This window comes from Prionailurus viverrinus, chromosome E3 (genome assembly GCF_022837055.1).
Source record: "Prionailurus viverrinus isolate Anna chromosome E3, UM_Priviv_1.0, whole genome shotgun sequence".
NCBI lineage: Eukaryota > Metazoa > Chordata > Mammalia > Carnivora > Felidae > Prionailurus > Prionailurus viverrinus.
This window is the reverse complement of record NC_062576.1, coordinates 38006912-38027282: the sequence shown is the minus strand read 5'-3', so window position 1 is coordinate 38027282 and position 20371 is coordinate 38006912. Positions and strand designations below refer to the sequence as shown.

The 20371-nt window shown below is 44.8% G+C and overlaps 1 protein-coding gene across 8 annotated transcripts in view; it reads right to left on the bottom strand.

The window, feature by feature from the left end:
- ANKS3 (ankyrin repeat and sterile alpha motif domain containing 3) overlaps positions 1-20371 on the bottom strand; it is a 35542-nt gene that overhangs the window by 8168 nt on the left and 7003 nt on the right. For all 8 annotated transcript variants that reach the window (XM_047838181.1, XM_047838177.1, XM_047838179.1 and 5 more), the window contains 3 exons: positions 19023-19104; positions 7683-7818; positions 1435-1593 (listed from right to left, as the gene is read on the bottom strand). In XM_047838181.1, the coding sequence (XP_047694137.1) occupies positions 1435-1593; positions 7683-7818; positions 19023-19104 (377 nt within the window). The remainder of the gene's footprint in view (positions 1-1434; positions 1594-7682; positions 7819-19022; positions 19105-20371) is intronic.

Below are 20371 nucleotides of genomic sequence, written 5' to 3'. Positions count from 1 at the left end.
AACAGGCTCCAGGCTCCGAGCCATCAGCCCAGAGCCTGACGCGGGGCTCGAACTCCCGGACCGCGAGATCGTGACCTGGCTGAAGTCGGACGCTTAACCGACTGCGCCACCCAGGCGCCCCACAAATTCCATTTTAAAAAGCATGTGTTATATGGCAACACAGATTAACTGCCACCCCCCGCCTGAGATAAGACCTGTCCTTCCTATGTCCCCACCATACCTCAGGTGGGACAGGTAGCACGGACTCCTCAGAAGACACACACTCTGCCACTCACGGGCAACGGCCCAGCCAAATGCCCCAGAGCTCTGTGCTTGTAAAAGCACCGCTCTAGGAGAGAGGAGGCGTGCTCTCATCCTGTAGCAACCTGTCCACAGCTGGGGGGTGGCTTCCCCAGTGGCCCAGTCAGCTTACCCCTCCGTGGGTAACAGGAGAAGGTGGGCCTGGAGCTCCCAGACCAGCGCCAAGACTCCTCTCTAAGGGGCAGAGAAGGGAATCAAGCTACTGTATACTCTTCACTGAAACATGGTCTCCTGTGACTGGAAAAGTTCGTCTCCAAGCCTGGGGGTGATCACTCATGAGAGGAGCCCATCCACCCAGGCTGATGGACCAGCAGGCTTGGGCTGGCCACTGCGGGTGACAGATGCCAAAGAAGATGTAACACACCAGGGTGCCTGGATGGCTCAGCAGGTTAAGCGGCTAACGCTTTGTCCCGGCTCAGGTCATGATCTCACAGTTTGTGGGACTGAGCCCTGAGCCAGGCTCCAGCTGACAACTCAGAGACTGCTTGCGATTCTCGCTCTCTCTTCCTCTCTCTGCTCCTCCCCTGCTCGCATGTGCTCTCTATCTCAAAATAAATAAAACAAACTTTAAAAAAAGGAAGATGTAACTAGAAGATGTCACTTACACGGAGTCTGATCACTGGGGCCAGAACAAGAGCACAAGCACCCCCTGCATTCCTCGAGAGCACTGAGCTCAACCTGAGGAGCTGACAATTCGTGAATAAACTCAGGGCTCGGGTTCTAGCCCACCAGGTGCACCATCCGACAATTCTCAAATCCAGCACTCTGAGAAAAGAGAGCAAGAGCCGGTCCAGCTCTGGTTGGCGATGGGGCAGAGACTGGACTTGAACATTTTCCTGGTACTAGCTGTCCCACCACGTGATGAATGAAATCCCAGCTCTGCTATATTTCCACTGCTGAAAAGAAAGTTCTATTTGTAATTGTAACCAGTGGAAAGGAAAATCAAAGGATGAACCAAAACCCAGAAACTAGCTAGAGATTAATGTCTTTCTATCACTGTAATCAATCTTGAGTCCTGGAGCTGCAGCGCCCACCGGTGGCCCACATCTCAGAAGGCTGAGAACGGTCCCTTCCGGTCAGGCCGGCCTCTCAGGAGGCACCGCCACAGAGCCATCAGGAAGTGGGAGCGCTCACCACAGGAAGCCTGCTGCATCTTGCCTCCGAGGCCGATGGCTGTGATCCTGGCCAAGGCTCGCGGCCCCTCATGGATGCTAAGGCCCTTCTTCCGACAGGGCCTCTGTCTCTGGGGAACAGGGCAGGATTCATCTGAAGAGCTTAGATCTTCAAATTTTTCTGTGGGTCAAACACCAGAATTAAGAGATTTTGTTCAGTGATGGACTAACTGATGAATCCTCATGGTACACACTGGAAGAAAATCATCGTTATTGATCTTCACAAATTAAGAAGAAAAAAAAGTGTGTTTCCCACGATGTCCCTTGAAAGATATACCACAATGGGCCAGTCCACTGCTCAGATGGGCCACGGGGACATCTGGGCAGAAAGCAAGCTTGCTAAAGCAAGAGTCTGAACTGAACAAGTTTGTCACGATGAGGGAGTCTTAGTTCTTATTCCTTTTTGTCCAGGTTTCCAGAATTTCTTAACAAGCGTCTCTTCACAGACCTATGGCAAAATCACTCACAACTTCACAACTGTATATTCTCAACCTGCACTCTGGGGAAGCAAGTGGCACATGGCAGCCATGTGTGCCAGGTGTGGGGAAGGACCGCGCATCACTGCCCGTCAGAGCTCGAGGGCTCGGTGCGCTCACAGCCATCTTACAGCTCTCCAGTTTTCCGGATCTCATCACACCTGCAAGGCAAAACTCATGAATGTATCAGCATAAGGTTGCCATCTGGTAAGATTTCACTCTTGGGCTGGTATGCTGGGGCTCAGCTGCTGCAGGAACCACCCCCCCCCCCCCCCCCGCAACCGCCCCGGGAGCTGGAGTTCATCACAAATGATCCGAGGCCAGGAAGGGAGCCAGACCGAGCCAGGCGGTGGGAGGGGAGCAGTGCAGTCTGGCATGAACGGGGCAGTGATGGCCTTTAAGCAAGGGAGTTACTGACTCAGGATCCAAACGTGACCAGGGACCCCAGGCGGGCCATCGTCTCTCTCCCCGACTCAGCTCACTCCCTGCCTTCTGGGTTCGATGCCACCTGGAGACTATGGTCCCACCCAGTCAGTAGATGGAGGAGTTAGAAGGAATAAAAGGACGAGAGAGGAGGGACAAGCAAGGCCAAGGGCGGATCTGTGAATCTGCACCTGCCCCCAACATGTCCTCTCAAAGCTGACAAATCACCAAGGACTACAGACAGAGCCAAGCGATCCCCACGCTGCCACAGAATAGGACGGCAGGGAGCACCGCTGACCCCTTTTCCTTGCTCCGGCCCAGAGGAGACACACCCACTTCTCTTCCCGCAGAGACTTCCTGCTCATGCAGACCTGGTCTCCGCAGGGAGCAAGTAGATCTAGAAGAATACCACATACAAGAGAGAGAAGTGCCAACGCTGCCCCCAGAAAAAGTCCATTCTGTGGCAGGAATACTGAAGAGTCCCGGCGGAGGGGAAGCACAGCCCTGGAGAACCAACTTGAAAATGCACGTGGGACATGAGGGGGCAGAACGGCCCCACTCCTGGAAGGCACCTTTTGGAAACTGAACAGTGAAGAGAAAAAGCGAGCAGGTGAAGTTCAGGATCTGACAAGACAAAAACGTATCAAGGACACACAGGCTTGGCCTAACTACATCCCTGTCCAAAGAAAACCCACAAGAAACAAACCAAACCCATCCAGAAAGGACTCCTCTCGAGACACTGGGGAGGAGGGAGTCCCGAAGCAGGGCCCTCACTGCAGCCGGGCCGCCAAGCCCTGTAGGTGAAGTGCTCCAGCGATCCATGAACACAACTACTCCAGGGAGGAGGTAGAGACAGGCTGGACACCAGCGATCGAAGATGCTAGTTCCCCAAACCACCGACATAAAGGAGGAGGTAAGAAAACTCTAACACTTTCTGTGACACTCTGAGTGGATAATTTGTTTAAGTAGGCTCTCCACACAACACGGGGCAACCCTGGGATCAAGAGTTGGATGCTCTATAGACTGAGCCACCCAGGTGCCCCAGAGGCAGATACCTCCTTAAACAAGCATCAGAGGATAGGAAAAAGCACCCTGACTTAGAAATCCAAAACTGAGACCAAAAAGACACAGGCATGTGCACACAACTATGAGAAAGGAAAACTGAACCCAGGAAGTAAGTGGAAAACTAAGGTCAGTGGGGCACCTGGCTGGTCTGAGGTGGTAGAGCATGTAACACTCGATCTCAGAGTTGTGAGTTTGAGTGCCACGTTGGGCACCGAGATTACTTAAAAATAAAATCTTAAAAAAAACAAACATCCAAACACCAAAGGTCAAAATATTAAAATGAAGACTCAGTTACTAGGTGCCCAAGGAAGAAGAGATTTGGATGCAAAAGAAGTACTTCAAGAAGAAAATCACCAAAGAATGAATGAGATAAAAAATGTAAGACAGGACTGAGACAGAAGACAGGCAAGATGGGAAAATCACAGGGGAAGATAACCACTGGAACTTTTCAGAAGGATGCAGACAAAAACAATTTTGCAGACCTAAGTAAGTTTGAAATCCTGAAATGAAAGGATTTCCTAGGAAAGTGCAGTTTACCAAACTTGGCCCTGTGAAATGAGAAAGCTTAAGCAGATCAATTTCTGCAGAAGAAACAGAAAAACTTAGCAGGAGCCACCTCACAAAGAGACCAGGCCCAGATGGTTTCACAGGAGAATCCTTCCAAACCTTCCCAAACCACAGGCTACCAAGACACCTGGGTGGCTCAGCTGGTTGAGCTTCCAGCTTCAGCTGAGGTGATGACCTCACGGTTTGTGAGTTTGGGCCCCATATATCCAGCTCTCTGCTGTCAGGGCAGAGCCCACTTCAGATCCTCTTTCCCCCTCTGTCTGTCCCTCCCCTGCTCACACTCTCTCTCAAAAATAAAGTTTAACAGGGGCGCCTGGGTGGCGCAGTCGGTTAAGCGTCCGACTTCAGCCAGGTCACGATCTTGCGGTCCGTGAGTTCGAGCCCCGCGTCGGGCTCTGGGCTGATGGCTCAGAGCCTGGAGCCTGTTTCCAATTCTGTGTCTCCCTCTCTCTCTGCCCCTCCCCCGTTCATGCTCTGTCTCTCTCTGTCCCAAAAATAAATAAACGTTGAAAAAAAAAAAAAATTAAAAAAAAAAAAATAAAGTTTAACAAAAATGAACTACTGGGACCTCATCAAAATAAAAAGCTTCTGCCCAGTGTAACTATCAGCAAAACTAAAAGGTAACCGACAGAATGGGAGAAGATATTTGCAAATGACATACCAGATAAAGGGTTGGCATCCAAAATCTATAAAGAAGTTATCAAACTCAACACCCAAAAAACAAATAATCCAGTGAAGAAATGGGCAAAAGACATGAGTAGACACTTTTCCAATGAAGACATCCAGATGGCCAACTGACACATGAAAAAATGTGCAACATTACTCATCATCAGGGAAATACAAATCAAAACCACAATGAGATACCACCTTAACACCTGTCAGAACGGCTAATGTTAACAACTCAGGCAACAACAGATGTTGGCGAGGATCCTGAGAAAGAGGATCTCTTTTGCATTGTTGGAGGGAATGCAAGCTGGTGCAGCCACTCTGGCAAACAGTATGGAGGTTCCTCAAAAAAAATAGAACTACCCTATGACCCAGCAATGGCACTACTAGGCATTTATCCAAGGGATATAGGTGTGCTGTTTCGAAGGGATATAGGTGTGCTGTTTCGAAGGTGTGCTGTGTGTTTGTTTATAGCAGCACTATCAACAATACCTGAAGTATGGAAAGAACCTAAACGTCCATTGATGGATGAATGGATAAAGAAGATGGGGTATATATATTATGATGGAGTATTACTTGGCAATCAAAAAGAATGAAATCTTGGGGCGCCTGGGTGGCGCAGTCGGTTAAGCGTCCGACTTCAGCCAGGTCACGATCTCGCGGTCCGTGAGTTCAAGCCCCGCGTCAGGCTCTGGGCTGATGGCTCAGAGCCTGGAGCCTGTTTCCGATTCTGTGTCTCCCTCTCTCTCTGCCCCTCCCCCGTTCATGCTCTGTCTCTCTCTGTCCCAAAAAAAATAAACGTTGAAAAAAAAAAAAAAAGAATGAAATCTTGCCATTTGCAATGACATGGATGGAAATGGAGGGTATTATGCTAAGTAAAATCAGAAAAAGACAAAAATCGTATGACTTCACTCATATGAGGACTTTAAGAGACAAACCAGATGAACATAAGGGAAGGGAAACAAAAATAATATAATTTAGGGAGGGGAACAAAACAGAAGAGACTCATAAATATGGAGAACAAACTGAGGGTTACAGGAGAGGTTGTGGGGGTGATGGGCTAAATGGGTAAGGGGCACTAAGGAATCTACTCCTGAAATCATTGTTGCACTATATCCTAATTTGGATGTAAATGTAAAAAAAAAAAAAAAAAAAAGTAAAATTCTTCATCAAAAAATAAGGTAAAATAAAATAAAATTTTAAAAACTTAAAAAAAAAAAAAACCACCACCACAGGGTACCAATACTGCATAAACTGTCCCAGAGCACAAAAAGGAAAACTTTCAAATTCTTTGTATGAAGTACAATACTGATACCTACACCTGATAAAGACAAAACAGAGAATCACAGACCAATACCATTTATAAATGAACAGCCATACAGAAACACTAAATAAAATACTAGCAAACAAAATCCAATATTGCATTCAGAAAATAATATACCACATAGGATTTCTACACAGCAAGTAAAGTTGGTTCGTTATTAGGAAATTCATTAATATACTCTATTACTAGATTTAAGGAGAAAATTAATAATCATCTCCACAGATGCTAAAAAAGCCTTTGACAAAATTCAACACTAATGGCTGTAAACAACACTCAGGAATATAGAAAATGACAAACTCTTTCTCAACATGATAAAATATATGCACACCTTACTCTTAAAATCAGCGTCTTACCTAAGGTGGCATTTCTGCTAAGGTCAGGACCTGGTGAATGCCCACTATCCCCACTCTGTTCAACACCTAACCAAAAGTAGGAGCCAATGTAAATGAATGAAAGAAACCAGATGTACAAAAATCAGAAAGAAGTAGTAAATCTATCTCTATGTACAGATTATATGGTAGCATACCTAGAAGACCCTACAGAATCAATAAATTCAAATGAAAGAATTCAGCGGAATATAAAACTGGTGTACAGACATCAACAGCCTTCATAGTCACAGACAATAAGCAGAGGGTAAAATGGCAGTGAAACCCAACCCACAGCAGCAGCAAAGAAAATCAGACACTTGGGAATAAAAAGTTCTATGCAAAATGTCTACGAGGAAAGATTTTAAACCCTCCAATAGACACAAAAGATGTCCCTTGTCTAGAGAGTCCGACTCAACAGCATGAAAGGGTAGTTCATTTATAAATTTGCCACAATCTCAATAACATGCTGTTTTTAAGCAGCTAGACAAGCTGGTGTTGAAGTTCACACACACGAAACAGCAATAGCTATGGGAACACTGAAAAGGAAAGGCTGCAGGGGGGACTGGCCGGACGAGAGGCAAAAAGCCTCTGCATATTTACAACACCGGAGGTCTGCAGTATGAACAGACAGACCTGGGGAACAGAACAGAGGTCCAGAAACAGACCTGGACACAAAAAGAAATTCAGAATATAGTACAAAGATAGCTTCTCAGATCACCAGGTCAAAGATGGACTGTTGAATAATTTCATGAAACCAAGACAATGGGGAAGCCATCTGAAAAAAACCACACGTCACACCATGCATGACAATAAAGTATAAATGGATCAGAGAGCTGAATATAAAAAATGAAACCATGGAAGTACAAGAAGAAAACGGACAAATTCATACACAACCAAGGCACAAAGACCTTCTGTGACCCCAAATCTAAAGGCAGTACAAGACTGAACTTGACTACATAAAATTAAAACATTTCACATGGCAATAAGCACCACAAGCAAAGTCAAGAAACTGTAAGCAATCCCCTTTGTGTGGCCGCCGTGCCACCTCTCCCTGGGCACCCCGGCATCCTGTGCACACCTTCAGCCTGGCAGGAACCACTCTACATTCTAACGTCTCTCCTATCAGACCAGCAAGCCTCAACCTCGACTGTACAGTGGAGTCACAGGGAAAGCAGAGGTCTCCTGTCAAGGCTGCGAGAGCCAAATCTCTGGAGGAGAGGTGGCAGCTGGGGCCGGGGGCGGGGGCGGGGGGGGGGGGGGGTCTTCCTCCCTCTCCCATCCCGCCCTGCGGAACTCCAGCAGAGGGCACAGAAGCAGATACCTGGGCTCCGATAGAGGTTCTTGGGCAGAGTAGGAGAGTGAGCGTCTATCAACCCCACGATCTTCATGTGTCCATACTGCTTGGCCAGCATCCGGGCTGTGGCTCCACTGTGGTCTCTCGTGTCCACTCTGACTCCCTGTGAAATTCATGAAAGAACAAGTACTAGGAACCTGTCCCGTAAAGCACCCTCACTTCCCTGGATGCAGACTCTGGACTCCAACCAAAAAGTACACTGAATTCTCACCACCCTGGAAAGGTCTTGCCCTGGGCCCTTAACAGCCCCACATCTGCGTAAGAAAAAGGCGAAGGCTCCTTAAGGACAAGGTGGGGGGCGCTGGGGAGGGGCTTGCTAGCAGCAGTCTCCCCACCAGAGAGCCGTGGCAGCTCTCCAACCTCATTCTTGGGCTTTCCAAGCCAGGCAGACAGGTGCTTAAGGGAGAGGCAGGCACTTGCCCCAGGTGGGGAAGGGCGCACTGCAGGCAATGAGGCCAGAGCCTGACCTTCACCCTTTGAATCTGGGCATGCCCAACTCGCTCCACTTCTCTTCACACAGAGAAAACCGCAGACAACAGCTTCACCAGGGAAGCAACTTTTAAAAGTCACCACCACAATGACAGCACCATCCTTCTGAAGAAGAGTCTGGGAGTTTTTATCCAAAGGCCTAAAATGTACTTCTGGTCTTCAGCACAAATGTTTCCAATCCTAGGACTCTCTCCTAAGGAAATTACCCCAAATAACAGAGAAAGCTTGTATGACGTAGGTGTCTGGTAGAACATATTTGCAGTAACAGAAACGTGGAGACAGTGTAAATGGGGGAGGAGTCAGCTATGTTATGGCCATAAACGCTGGTATTTACAAATAATTGGTATAGCCGAGTTTTTGAAAGGACCATAGTATGTCTTTACAACATATAAGATATAAGGTATCCTTATGACGAAGAGAAGAAGACAGGGACACACTGGGGACACAGCCATGTGAAGACAGAGGCGGGGACTGAATGATGCGTCTACGAGCCAAGAAACACCAGGACCCACCAGAAGTTCAGAGAGAAAAGGAACCATTCCTCCCCAAAGCCTTTGGAGGGGATGTGGCCCTGTTGACACCTTGATCCTGGACTTCTGGCATCCAGAACTGTGAGAAAATAAATTTCTGTGTTTTAAGCCCCCCAAGTTTATAGTAAATTGTTAACAGCAGCCACAGGAAACAAATACAACCATTAATGTGTGAATGGTTAAATGGATTACGGCATATCACTACTATCAAGTACTGGATCAGAAAGAATGAGGCAGGTTTCTCTACTGATGTGGAAGTAAGTTTGTGATATTCTGCTAACATTTAAAAACACACTGCAGAAGTCTATGTATTCCAGTTTGCACAGCAGGATTTCACTTATGTAGAAATCTGTTCAGAGTTATTAACACTCTGGGATGGGGAAGTGTGAGAAAACCTACAGAAGTTTTTTAATGCTTATTCCTAAAATTTCTATTAATTTTCCCGTAAGTTTTATTGTTTGGCTGTTTTTAAGCCTATAGGTTATATTATTTTCATTTATATGTTTTTTTATTCTTTGAGAGAGAAAGAGAGGGAGAGCATGAGCTTGAGCGCACAAGTGGGGCAGGGGCAGAGAGAGAGGGAGACACAGAATCCGAAGCAGGGTCCAGGCTCTGAGCTGTCAGCACAGAGCCCGGCGTAGGGCTCGAACCCACCAACCGTGAGATCATGACGTGAGCCGAAGTTGGAGGCCCAACCAACTGAGCCACCCAGGCGCCCCACAGATTATTTATTTATTTTTTTATTTTTTAACGTTTATTTATTTTTCAGACAGAGAGAGACAGAGCATGAATGGGGAGGGTCAGAGAGAGGGAGACACAGAATCTGAAACAGGCTCCAGGTTCTGAGCTGTCTGTCAGCACAGAGCCCGACGCGGGGCTCGAACTCACGGACCACGAAATCATGACCTGAGCCGAAGTCGGCCGCTTAACCGACTGAGCCACCCAGGCGCCCCCATAGATTTTTTAACATCATGAAAATACGGGGGTACCTAAGTGGCTCCATCAGTTGAGTGTCTGACTCTTGACTTTCTCCCTCTCTCTCTGCCCCTTCCCTGCTTGCTTTCTCTCAAAATAAATAACTTAAGAAAAAAAATCATGACAATATATACATTATACAGGCACACCTCAGAGATACCACAGGTGCAGTTCCAGACTGCTGCGGGAAAGGATCACAACAAACCAAGTCAAGTGAATTTTTTCGTTTCCCAGTGCATATAAAAGTTGTATTTACACTATACGGTGGTCGTATATTAAGTGTGCATTATGTCTAAAAAAACCAACATGGGGGCACCTGGGCGACTCAGTTGGTTAAGAGTTGGACTCTTGATCTTGGTTCAGGTCATGATCTCACAGTTTTGACACTGAGCCCGAAGTTGGGCTCTGCACTGGGAGTGGAGCCTGCTTAAGATTCTCTCTCTCCCGCTCCCTCTGCTCCTCCCCCAGTGCTCTCTCTCTCTCTGAAAACAAAACAAAACAAAACAAAACAAAAGGAAAAAACAATATATATACCTAAATTAAAAAATACTTTATTGGGAGGGGCACCTGGGTGGCTCAGTCGGCTAAGCGTCCTACTTCAGCTCAGGTCATGATCTCGCAGTTTGTGGGTTCGAGCCCCACATTGGGCTCTGTGCTGACGGTTCGGAGCCTGGAGCCTGCTTCAGAATCTGTGTCTCCCTTTCTCTCTGCTCGCCACCTCCCCTCAACTCCCAGCTGGCAGTCTGTCTCTCTCTCTCAAAAGTAAATAAACATTTAAAACATTAAAACAAACAAACAAAAAAAACCCCACTTTATCGGGGTACCTGCTTGCTTCAGTCAGTTTAGCATGATCTCAGGGTTGTGAGTTCAACCCCCATGTTGAGCATAGAGCTTATTTAAACAAACAAACAAAAACTTTCTGCTAAAAAAAAGGTATCAACTGGCTTTCCAGCAAGTCATAATCACTAACTATAAATAACCATAACAAGTATGACAGTAATGAAAAAATTTGAAATACTGTGAGAACTACTAAAATGTGACCCAAGGGGCACCTGGGTGGTGCAGTTGGTTAAGCGTCCCACTCTTGATCTCAGCTCAGGTCATGATTTCACAGTTTGTGAGTTTGAGCCCCACATTGGGCTCTCTGCTGGTGGCATAGAACCTGCTTGGGACTCTGTCTCTCCTTCTCTCTGCTCCTCCCCAGCTTGTATATTCTCTCTCTCAAAATAAATAAATAAATAAAAACTAAAAATAAAATGTGACCCAGAGACACAAAGTGAGCAAATGCTGTTACAAAAATGGCATCAACAGATTTGCTTGAAACATAGTCTCCACAAACCTTCAATCTGTAAAAAAAAAAATGCAGCATTTGCGAAATTCAATACAGTAAAACAATAAAATGAGGTGTCCCTGCACATTCATAAGTTATAGGAGGATTTCCACACCATATTGCTATTATTGAGGATTTAAGACAAGTTTTATATTTTAAAATATTTTTCAGACCTTATTTGTTTATGCACTTTCACAGGTTCATGGAAAGGCACAAAGAAGTTATTAAATCATTGATAAAAAGCTATTTAAGGGCACCTGTGGGGCTCAGTCATTTAAGTGTCCGACTCTTGATTTCCACTCAGGTCACTATCTCATGGGTCATGAGATAGAGCCCCATGTCGAGCTCTGCACTGACAACACAGGGACTACCTGGGATTCCCTCTGCTCCTCCCCTGCTTGTGTTCAATCTCTCTCTCTCTCTCTCTCTCTCAAATAAACAAACAAAAAAAAGCTATTTAACAAGGAAAAAGTTTGTAACTATGAGAGGTGATAGATGTTAACTTACTGTGGTATTACACACAATATACACATAATTCAAATCATTATGTAGCACACCTTAAACTTACATAATGTTATATGTCAATTTTATCTCAAGAAAAATGGAAAAAATATTTTAAAGATAAAAGATTAAGCAAAAAGGAACATGATTAGGGGTGCCTGGGGGGCTCAGCCAGTTAAGTGCCCAACTCTTGATTTCCACTCAGGTCATGATCTCATGGTTCATGGGTTCAAGCCCCGTGTCAGGTTCTGTGCTGCCAGCTCAGAGCCTGGAGTCTGCTTCGGATTCTGTGTCTCCCTCTCTCTCTGCCCCTCCCCTGCTCATGCTCTGTCCCTCTCTCTCTCTCAAAAATAATCTTCCATCTTCCTAATCTTCCTTCGTTTCTAAATTCACTACTCATGAGCACGCTTACTTTAAAAGTATAAAAAAACGAGCTTTCCATTTTAAAAGCTTCAACCCAGCAGTCTGGTGTCTGAGGGCAGAACCACTGGGGCTCAGTGCTCTGGAGGACAAACCAGCAAACATTAAACGTGTACACACCTCTGACCCAGCAATTCCACTTCCAGGAATTTGGCCTCAGGAAATAATTAAGGACATACACTAACATTTGGGATGTTCCCATCAGCATTTAGCATGGTCAAAACCATGAAGACCCTAAAGTGAGAAATCAGTGAACTAAGTGAGATCTGTAAAGTGGAACACCAGTCCCCCATTTATATGACAGGTCCAAGTATATACGTATTAATATGGATGGGGTGCCCAAGACATCGTGAAGAGAGAAAAAAAAAAAAGCATATTACAAAACATTTTGTGTAACAGGACTCCACCTTAACTTAAAATATTTATTAAAAAAAAAAAACAGGGGGCGCCTGGGTGGCGCAGTCAGTTGAGCGTCTGACTTCAGCCAGGTCACGATCTCGCGGTCCATGGGTTCGAGCCCCGCGTCGGGCTCTGGGCTGATGGCTCAGAGCCTGGAGCCTGTTTCCGATTCTGTGTCTCCCTCTCTCTCTCTGCCCCTCCCCTGTTCATGCTCTGTCTCTCTCTGTCCCAAAAATAAATAAACGTTGAAAAAAAAAATTAAAAAAAAAAACAACAGGAGGGAGCACCCAGGAGGCTCAGTCAGTTACATGTCCAAACTTGAGCTTAGGTCATGATCTCAGAGTTTTCATGAGTTCGAGCCCCGTATCGGCTCTGTGCTGACAGTGCAGAGCGTGCCTGGGATTCTCTCTTTCAAAATAAATAAATAAACTTACAAAAAAAAATCAGGATACTCAATGAGTTATTAACATGTGTGATATCTGGGTGATGAGATTAGGAATAGTTTTGGATTTCTTTTTGCTTCACTGTACTTTCTAATTCTTTTATAGCAGGCATATACCACTGTACAATAAACATTCATTTATGTACTCTTCTGCCTTATTTTGAAAACCCATGACCAACTGACAAGCTTGGTTGAGCCTAGTATAAAAGGTGATTATCACAGGTCCCCTAGTAGGACAAAACTGCATTTTTACAAGACTTTAACTGAGTTTTACTTTCTATAATCCCCCACTTTCAAGAGCTCTAGTTAGAAATCAGCTATGAAACCTTCAGTCTTCAAAGATCATTTCTAGACGGGTCTAGAAGGGGAAATGGAACGAAGGCAGTCAAAAGGCACAAATTTCCAGTTATAAGCAATTTACGATGACTGCAGTGAACATTGCCATATGACATATATTGAAGTTGTGGAGAGTAAATCCTGAGTTCTCGTCACAAGGAAACAATCTGTGTCTGTGTCTACGTAAGATGTGGACGCTCGCCGAATACGTGGTCATCACTTGACAATCCATGGAAGTGAAATCACAACACTGCACACCCTACACTTACAACAGGGATGTTTGTCAGTTCTAGCTCAGTAAAACTGGGGGAGGGAAAGAGGGAGAATTTCTAGTTTCAATTTGATAGAAAGAACCCAAACGTTTCAACCAAAACAAACAACACCATCTTTACTGCAGGGTTTCAACTATCATCTGTTTTTAAGCTTGGAAGACTTCAACCTCAGACTATAGGAAAGGGAAAAAAGCAGTAATGTTATTCCTCAGTGACTAAATGAGGAAGAAAATAGAACCCAGGACAAGGTCCCTGAGGTGAGGGAAGAAAATATGATTTATTTATCCTTTACAACGTTTTGGTTTTTCTTCCTCTTTTATAATGTATGTAACGTATTACTAGAGAAGGACATGACTGGTGGAGCTGTGAGGGCCTGGCCCTCCCAGAAGGAAGGGGAACGGGGTACAAGGGAGGCAGCTACAGCCCTCTCCTGTCCTTGCAGAGCACAGAGTGTCCATCCTCATGCAGTTCTCTGTCTCCAGGACCAGGGACTGGCTCTGGAGGGCCCGCCCCTCTGGCTCCCTGAGATCTTTTTTTTTTTTTTTTTTAAATTTTTTTTTTTTCAACGTTTATTTATTTTTGGGACAGAGAGAGACAGAGTATGAACGGGGGAGGGGCAGAGAGAGAGGGAGACACAGAATCGGAAACAGGCTCCAGGCTCTGAGCCATCAGCCCAGAGCCCGACGCGGGGCTCGAACTCACGGACCGCGAGATCGTGACCTGGCTGAAGTCGGACGCTTAACCGACTGCGCCACCCAGGCGCCCCACCTGAGATCTAACCATGACTGAGCAGGAGGAAATCTACAGGGAATGAGGAGCAAAGGAGCATCTATGCAGGCCTAGCCACATGGCCTCGCCAGCAGAGGAACAACCTGGCCATCAGCCACAGGCTCCCAGCAGTGCCCACCACCATCAGCCAGAAAGGAATCATGCTGAATCGACCAACACCTTCTACTCCCGATTAGTGCTCTAGAGGGAGAACTCAGAGTTGATTTCCAGAGTTTGATTGCTGCATGTGATTATGAAAGACAAAACTGTTTTTAGGAAATACATACTAAAGTACTGAGGGGGGAAAAAGGGCATTATGTCAGCAACTTACTTTCAAATGGTTCTAAAAAGATAATATGTATATAAAGAGAGACTAAATAAAGAAAACAAGATGAAATGTTAATATATGGGGAATCTAATGAAGGCACAGAAATTTTTTGCATTCTTTTGACATTTAAGTCTGAAATTATTTCAAAATTTCAAAAAATTTTCAAAAGAAATCCAATTCAATTTGTTGCTCCTCAAAACAAGTTGCCTACAACAGACAATCTCACACCCAGGTGGGGAATAAAGGTACCAAATGAGGGGCATAATCTGCATGGTAGATAAATTACCTAAAGTCTCTGACTTTCCAATGTGTTTTCCACTTAAAAAAACTATGTGAATGTCTCATGACTTCCAGTTCTACCTTACTTGAAATCAAACTCTCAACTCAGAAGCAGAGGTTATGCTTTTTACAGGTTTGAGCTCATACTCATCTATTCTTCACCTTATGCTAGGTCTTAAGAGTGCAATTACCTTCAGAGAACAATTATTTGCAAAAAGAAAGCCCAAATGGCTGATAAATATGCGAAACAATGCTCAACCTCACCAGAAATCAGAGAAAGGCAAAAACAGGAGACAGCTCATCTGACAGTGTACCAAGTGTTATTGAGGGCATACAGGATGAGAGCTACAACGATCAGAACATCAATCAGGAAAGTCAGTTAACACTGTCTGGTAAAGATTCACCCACCCTACACACAAAAAAATTCTACTTGAAGAATATATTCTGATTTCTTTAAAATCCCTCCACACATGCTCGAGAAGACAAGTAAAAAATGAGAACCACAGCCCTGTCAACAATAGCAAAGTGGAAACAACTTAAATGTCCACTAAGAAAGGAATGAATAAAATGTAAAATACTCTTATGTTCAACATACACAGAGCTGTCAAAATGAATGAACTGTATCTCCAAGTACCAGAACTCTGTTGAATGACACGTAACAGTCTGACATGTTATTTACACGTATCTTTAAAATACATAAAACAGGGGCGCCTAGGTGGTTCAGTCGGTTAAGCGTCCGACTTCGGCTCAGGTCGTGATCTCGCGGTCCGTGAGTTCGAGCCCCGCGTCGGGCTCTGTGCTGACTGCTCAGAGCCTGGAGCCTGTTTCAGATTCTGTGTCTCCTTCTCTCTCTGACCCCCCCCCATTCATGCTCTGTCTCTCTCTGTCTCAAAAATAAATAAACGTTAAAAAAAAATAATAAATAAAATTAAAAATAAAATAAAATAAAATAAAATAAAATAAAATAAAATAAAATATATAAAACAATCTGTGCATTCCTTGAGGTCACACAGTGCGAGATGAAAGTATAAACTCAGGGACAGGAAAGGTACAGACCAACATCTGCAGAGAGGTCACCCTGGGATCATGTGGGTGCTATTAGATTTATCTTCTGTACTTTTCTGTATGTTGACAGTACTTCAAGGGGGGCGCCCGGGTGGCTCAGTCGGTTAAGCATACGACTCTTGATTTCAGCTCAGGTCTTGATCTCACAATTGTGGGATCAAACTCTGCGGCAGGCTCTGTGCTGAGCATGGAGCCTGCTTAGGATTCTCTGCCCCACCCCCACTCACATGCACTCTCTCTCAAAATAAATAAACATTAAAAAAAAAAAAAAAAAAAAGGAAAGAGGGGATCCTGGGTGGCTCAGTTGGCTAAGCATCCGACTTCAGCTCAGGTCATGATCTCACGGTTCATGGGTTCAAGCCCTGCGTGTCTGGCTCTGCGCTGTCAGTGCAGAGCCTGGAGCCTGCTTCAGATTCTGTGTCTCTCTCTCTCTCTCTCTGCTCCACCCCCACTTGCATCCTGTCTGTCTGTCTCTCTCAAAAATAAGTAATCAAAACTTAAGGTTCATAATTCTTGCTACTGTGGAGAGAATGGAAGCTTGTACAGTTTGTTCTTCAGATGGCAAGTGAGCAACACCTATGTTAAGACTGTACTTACACTCCATGCAAAATTCTACCTTCATTACTCAACCAGACAGATGTGGTCACACACGTGTGCAGAGATGTATGTGCAGAAAGTCTCCACGGCACTGTGTGTGACAGCAAATGGCTGGCAACGACCTAATTTCATCCACAGACCACTGTCAAGTCTCTGATCCATCCCTACAAGGGAGTGCTGTGCCGCCATGAAAAGAGAGAGAGAAGAGAGCTTAACATACACTAATATAGAACAAACTCCCCAACAGACAGTTAAAAAAAAAAAAAAAAAAAAAAAAAAATCAAGCTGAGAAGCAGGTTGCAGCAAAGGGGGCAGGCAGGCTCCCTGTACCCCTGTCTCATGTAAGTGTACTATCCCCAAATTCTTTTTCAAAGAAAAACAGCCTATTAACATTGTATTATGTTCAAGTTTCTACCAATGAGTAAGTAAAACACAAACTATCCAATAAAGTGGGCCCCAAAATAGAGAAAACTCATAAAAAAAATACAAATTAGCCAATAAATGTATCCTTAAATGTTCAACTTCACTGATAAGTACAAACCCAAACGAGATACCACATTTCTGTCACCACATTGGCGGAAACTTAACACGAGTAAGTTCCTGAGCTGGTGAAGACATGAGAAAATGGGCCCCTTCACATACTACTGGTGGGGAAGCAAGAGACCACCCTTCAGTGGGAATTTGTTAGGACTTCTATTTCTCCTGAACTTTTTCAACAACTTTATTAAGATATAATTCACGTACCATGCAATTCACCCACTTACAATGTATAATTCAGAGGCATGCAGCCATCACCACAATCAATTTCAGAACATTTCTCTCACCCTGAAAAGAGATCCTGTACCCCTTAAATACTACCCTCTCTCCAATACTCCCATCTCTCATCATCCCTTCCCACCCGCTGCTGCTGGCCCTAGGCCACCATTAATCTACTTTCTATCTCTACAGATTTGCTCATTCAGGACATTTCAAATATAAAGAATCATACAATATGTGGTCCTTTGTGCCTGGCTCTTAACACTCAGTAGTATTTTCAAGGTCCGTGTTGTAATAGGTGTCAGAACTTTACTCCTTTTTATGGCTCAATAACATTCCATTGTGTGGAAAGACCACATTTTACTTATCCATTTATCAGTTGATGGACATGTGGATTTCCACCTTTTGGTTATGGCGAAAAAACACTGCTGTGGACATTGTGTGTTAAGTGTTTGTGTGGACCTGTTTTCAATTCTCTGGGGGTAGATACGGAGGAGAGTGGCTTTATGTTTAACTGTTTGAGAAACTGCCAGACGGTTTTCCCAACAGGCTGCATCATTTTACATTCCTGTCAGCAGTGTGTGAGGCTTCCAACTGTCTACATCCTCACCCACTTATTACTGTCTGTCTTTTTATGTTACAGACGTCCCAGTAGTTTTGATTTACAATTCAACATGTGAGTTGGGGCGGCATGGGGGGCTCAGTCCGTTGAGTGTCCGACTTTGGATCAGATCATGATCTCACGGTTTGTGGATTCAAGTCCCACATCGGGCTTGCTGCTGTCAGCGTGGAGCCTGCTTCAGATCCTCTGTCCCCCTCTCTCTCTACCTCTCCCCGACTTGCACTCTCTCAAAAATCAATTAAAAAAAAAAAATTAAAAAAATTAACATGTGAACGCCAGCAACCCCTCCTACAGAAATACGATATACAGAAATACCTGCACGCAAGCCAAAGTTCCCGGTACAGAGAGGGTCTCTAGAGCACTGTTTATAACTGTAAAATCTGGGGCGCCTGGGTGGCGCAGTCGGTTAAGCGTCCGACTTCAGCCAGGTCACGATCTCGCGGTCCGTGAGTTCGAGCCCCGCGTCGGGCTCTGGGCCGATGGCTCGGAGCCTGGAACCTGTTTCCGATTCTGTGTCTCCCTCTCTCTCTGCCCCTCCCCCATTCATGCTCTGTCTCTCTCTGTCCCAAAAATAAATAAAAAACGTTGAAAAAAAATATTAAAAAAAAAAAAATATATATATATATAACTGTAAAATGTAAGAAACCTAAATCTCAACTACTACGGAACTGATTAATTACACCCATATATACTGTAGAAGGAAAAAAAGGTCTATTGCATATTAAGTGATCTTCTAAAAGCTGCAGAGTAAATGCACAGTAGAATCCCACTCCACTCAAAATGGAAAGCACTGTGTTTATAGTTGTCTACAGGTACACCTTCCTAAGCAGAAGAGTCTGGGGCTGCCTCAAACCAAGTAGGCACCTTGGGGAGAAGCAGGGGGTGGCTGAAAAGGGAGGAAGATCTTAGCATTCGTACTCTAATGTTTTTAAGTAATGGGATAAGTTATTTACTTTCTAAAACATATTTTCCACAGTTTTGAAATGATAGCATTACAGGAATAGGTGTCTATTTTTACTCACCACTGTACCTGAGTGCCACACAACACTTGGCATCCACAGATACGATGAAAACGTGCTCAATAAATAGAAAGCGGCTACTTCCGTGCAGCAGAAAACTCTGTGATAGCTCATACTTCAAGGAGAAGATTCCTCACCTGCTGTGACTAAAGTGTAAGCTAACAAACAGGGTCACTTACATGATTGAGAAAATACTGCACAATTATTTCATGGCCAGAGGCAGCTGCTTCCATCAAAGGAGTAAATCCATATACTGGTTCCCTACAAGACAGAGGCCATGGTCAGACAATTATTGGAGAGAACTTTGCCACGCAGAAGCTTCCCTGCTGCAGACAAGACCAAGCTGGTACAAAGTCACCCTTCCCTAAGCACAGAGGTCTCCCTCTCCCCAGAACCAACAGAGAGATGTGAAAAAGTTCACATTAACACATCAGCCTCATAAATTCTTCTGGTTCTACCCTTTTTTTAAGTTTATTTATTTGAGAGAGACAGAGAGAGAGAAAGAGGGGGCACTCAGGTGGCTCAGTCGGTTAAGCATCCAACTCTTAGTTTCAGCTCAGGTCATGATTTCATGGTTTAGTGAGTTCAATCCTGCTTGGCATTCTCTGTCTCCCTCTCTCTCTGCCCCTCTGCCACTCACGCTCTCAAAGTAAATAAATAAACTTTAAAAATTAAATAAAAAAAAAAAAAAAGAGGGAGACAGAGAGCAGGAGAGGGGCAGAGAGACAGGGAGGGAGAGAATCCCAAGCAAGCTCGACGTTGTCAGCACAGAGGCCAACATGGGTCTCAATCTCATGACCGCAAGATCATGACCTGAGCCAACACCAAGAGTAGGATGCTTAACTGAATGAGCCACCCAGGTGCTCCCGATAATCACTCCTAAGCTGCTTCCACTTGCCACCTCTTAAATTTCCATTTTAATTACAAGCCGAAAGCAACTGTTGCCCTTCACTGCACACAGAAAGCCAGCGTCTCCCTTCCACCTATCCAGATCCTATGCCTTGAGCTCAACATCTTCCAGAAACCCTCCCAAAAGCTCCAGGACCAACCATCTACCTTGTCCTTAGCTTGCCTAGTATCTGATGCTTATTTTGGGGTTTGCTTACAATTTGCTCAGCACTGCCTACAGCTGCCCTCTGACCCTCACTTCCCTTCAGACTGGTCTAGAAGACAGGAACCAAGCTAAATCCTGGGTTTCATCCATTGTAAGATACACCATTTTTGCATTTTAACATCTCCCAAGCCAGAATTTATCTTAAAATCAACAGGCAAGTGGCATTTTGATCAGTGGCACTTCTTCCTCAGTGGCATATGAAATGGTGGCATGTATCTTATAAGAGATGGCTTCAGCCAGGGGCGTGCACAGTGTCAGGTGGATGCGTGGCTGGTACTTGCTGTGCTGAAAGGAGATTATCACTGTGACATGCTTTGGACGACAACACCCCTTCCAGCTTACAAAACTCATGACTACTTTCAAAGCATCACCTCGCCCAACACAGACAAAGGCAAGAAGGAGAAAGGAGTTAGC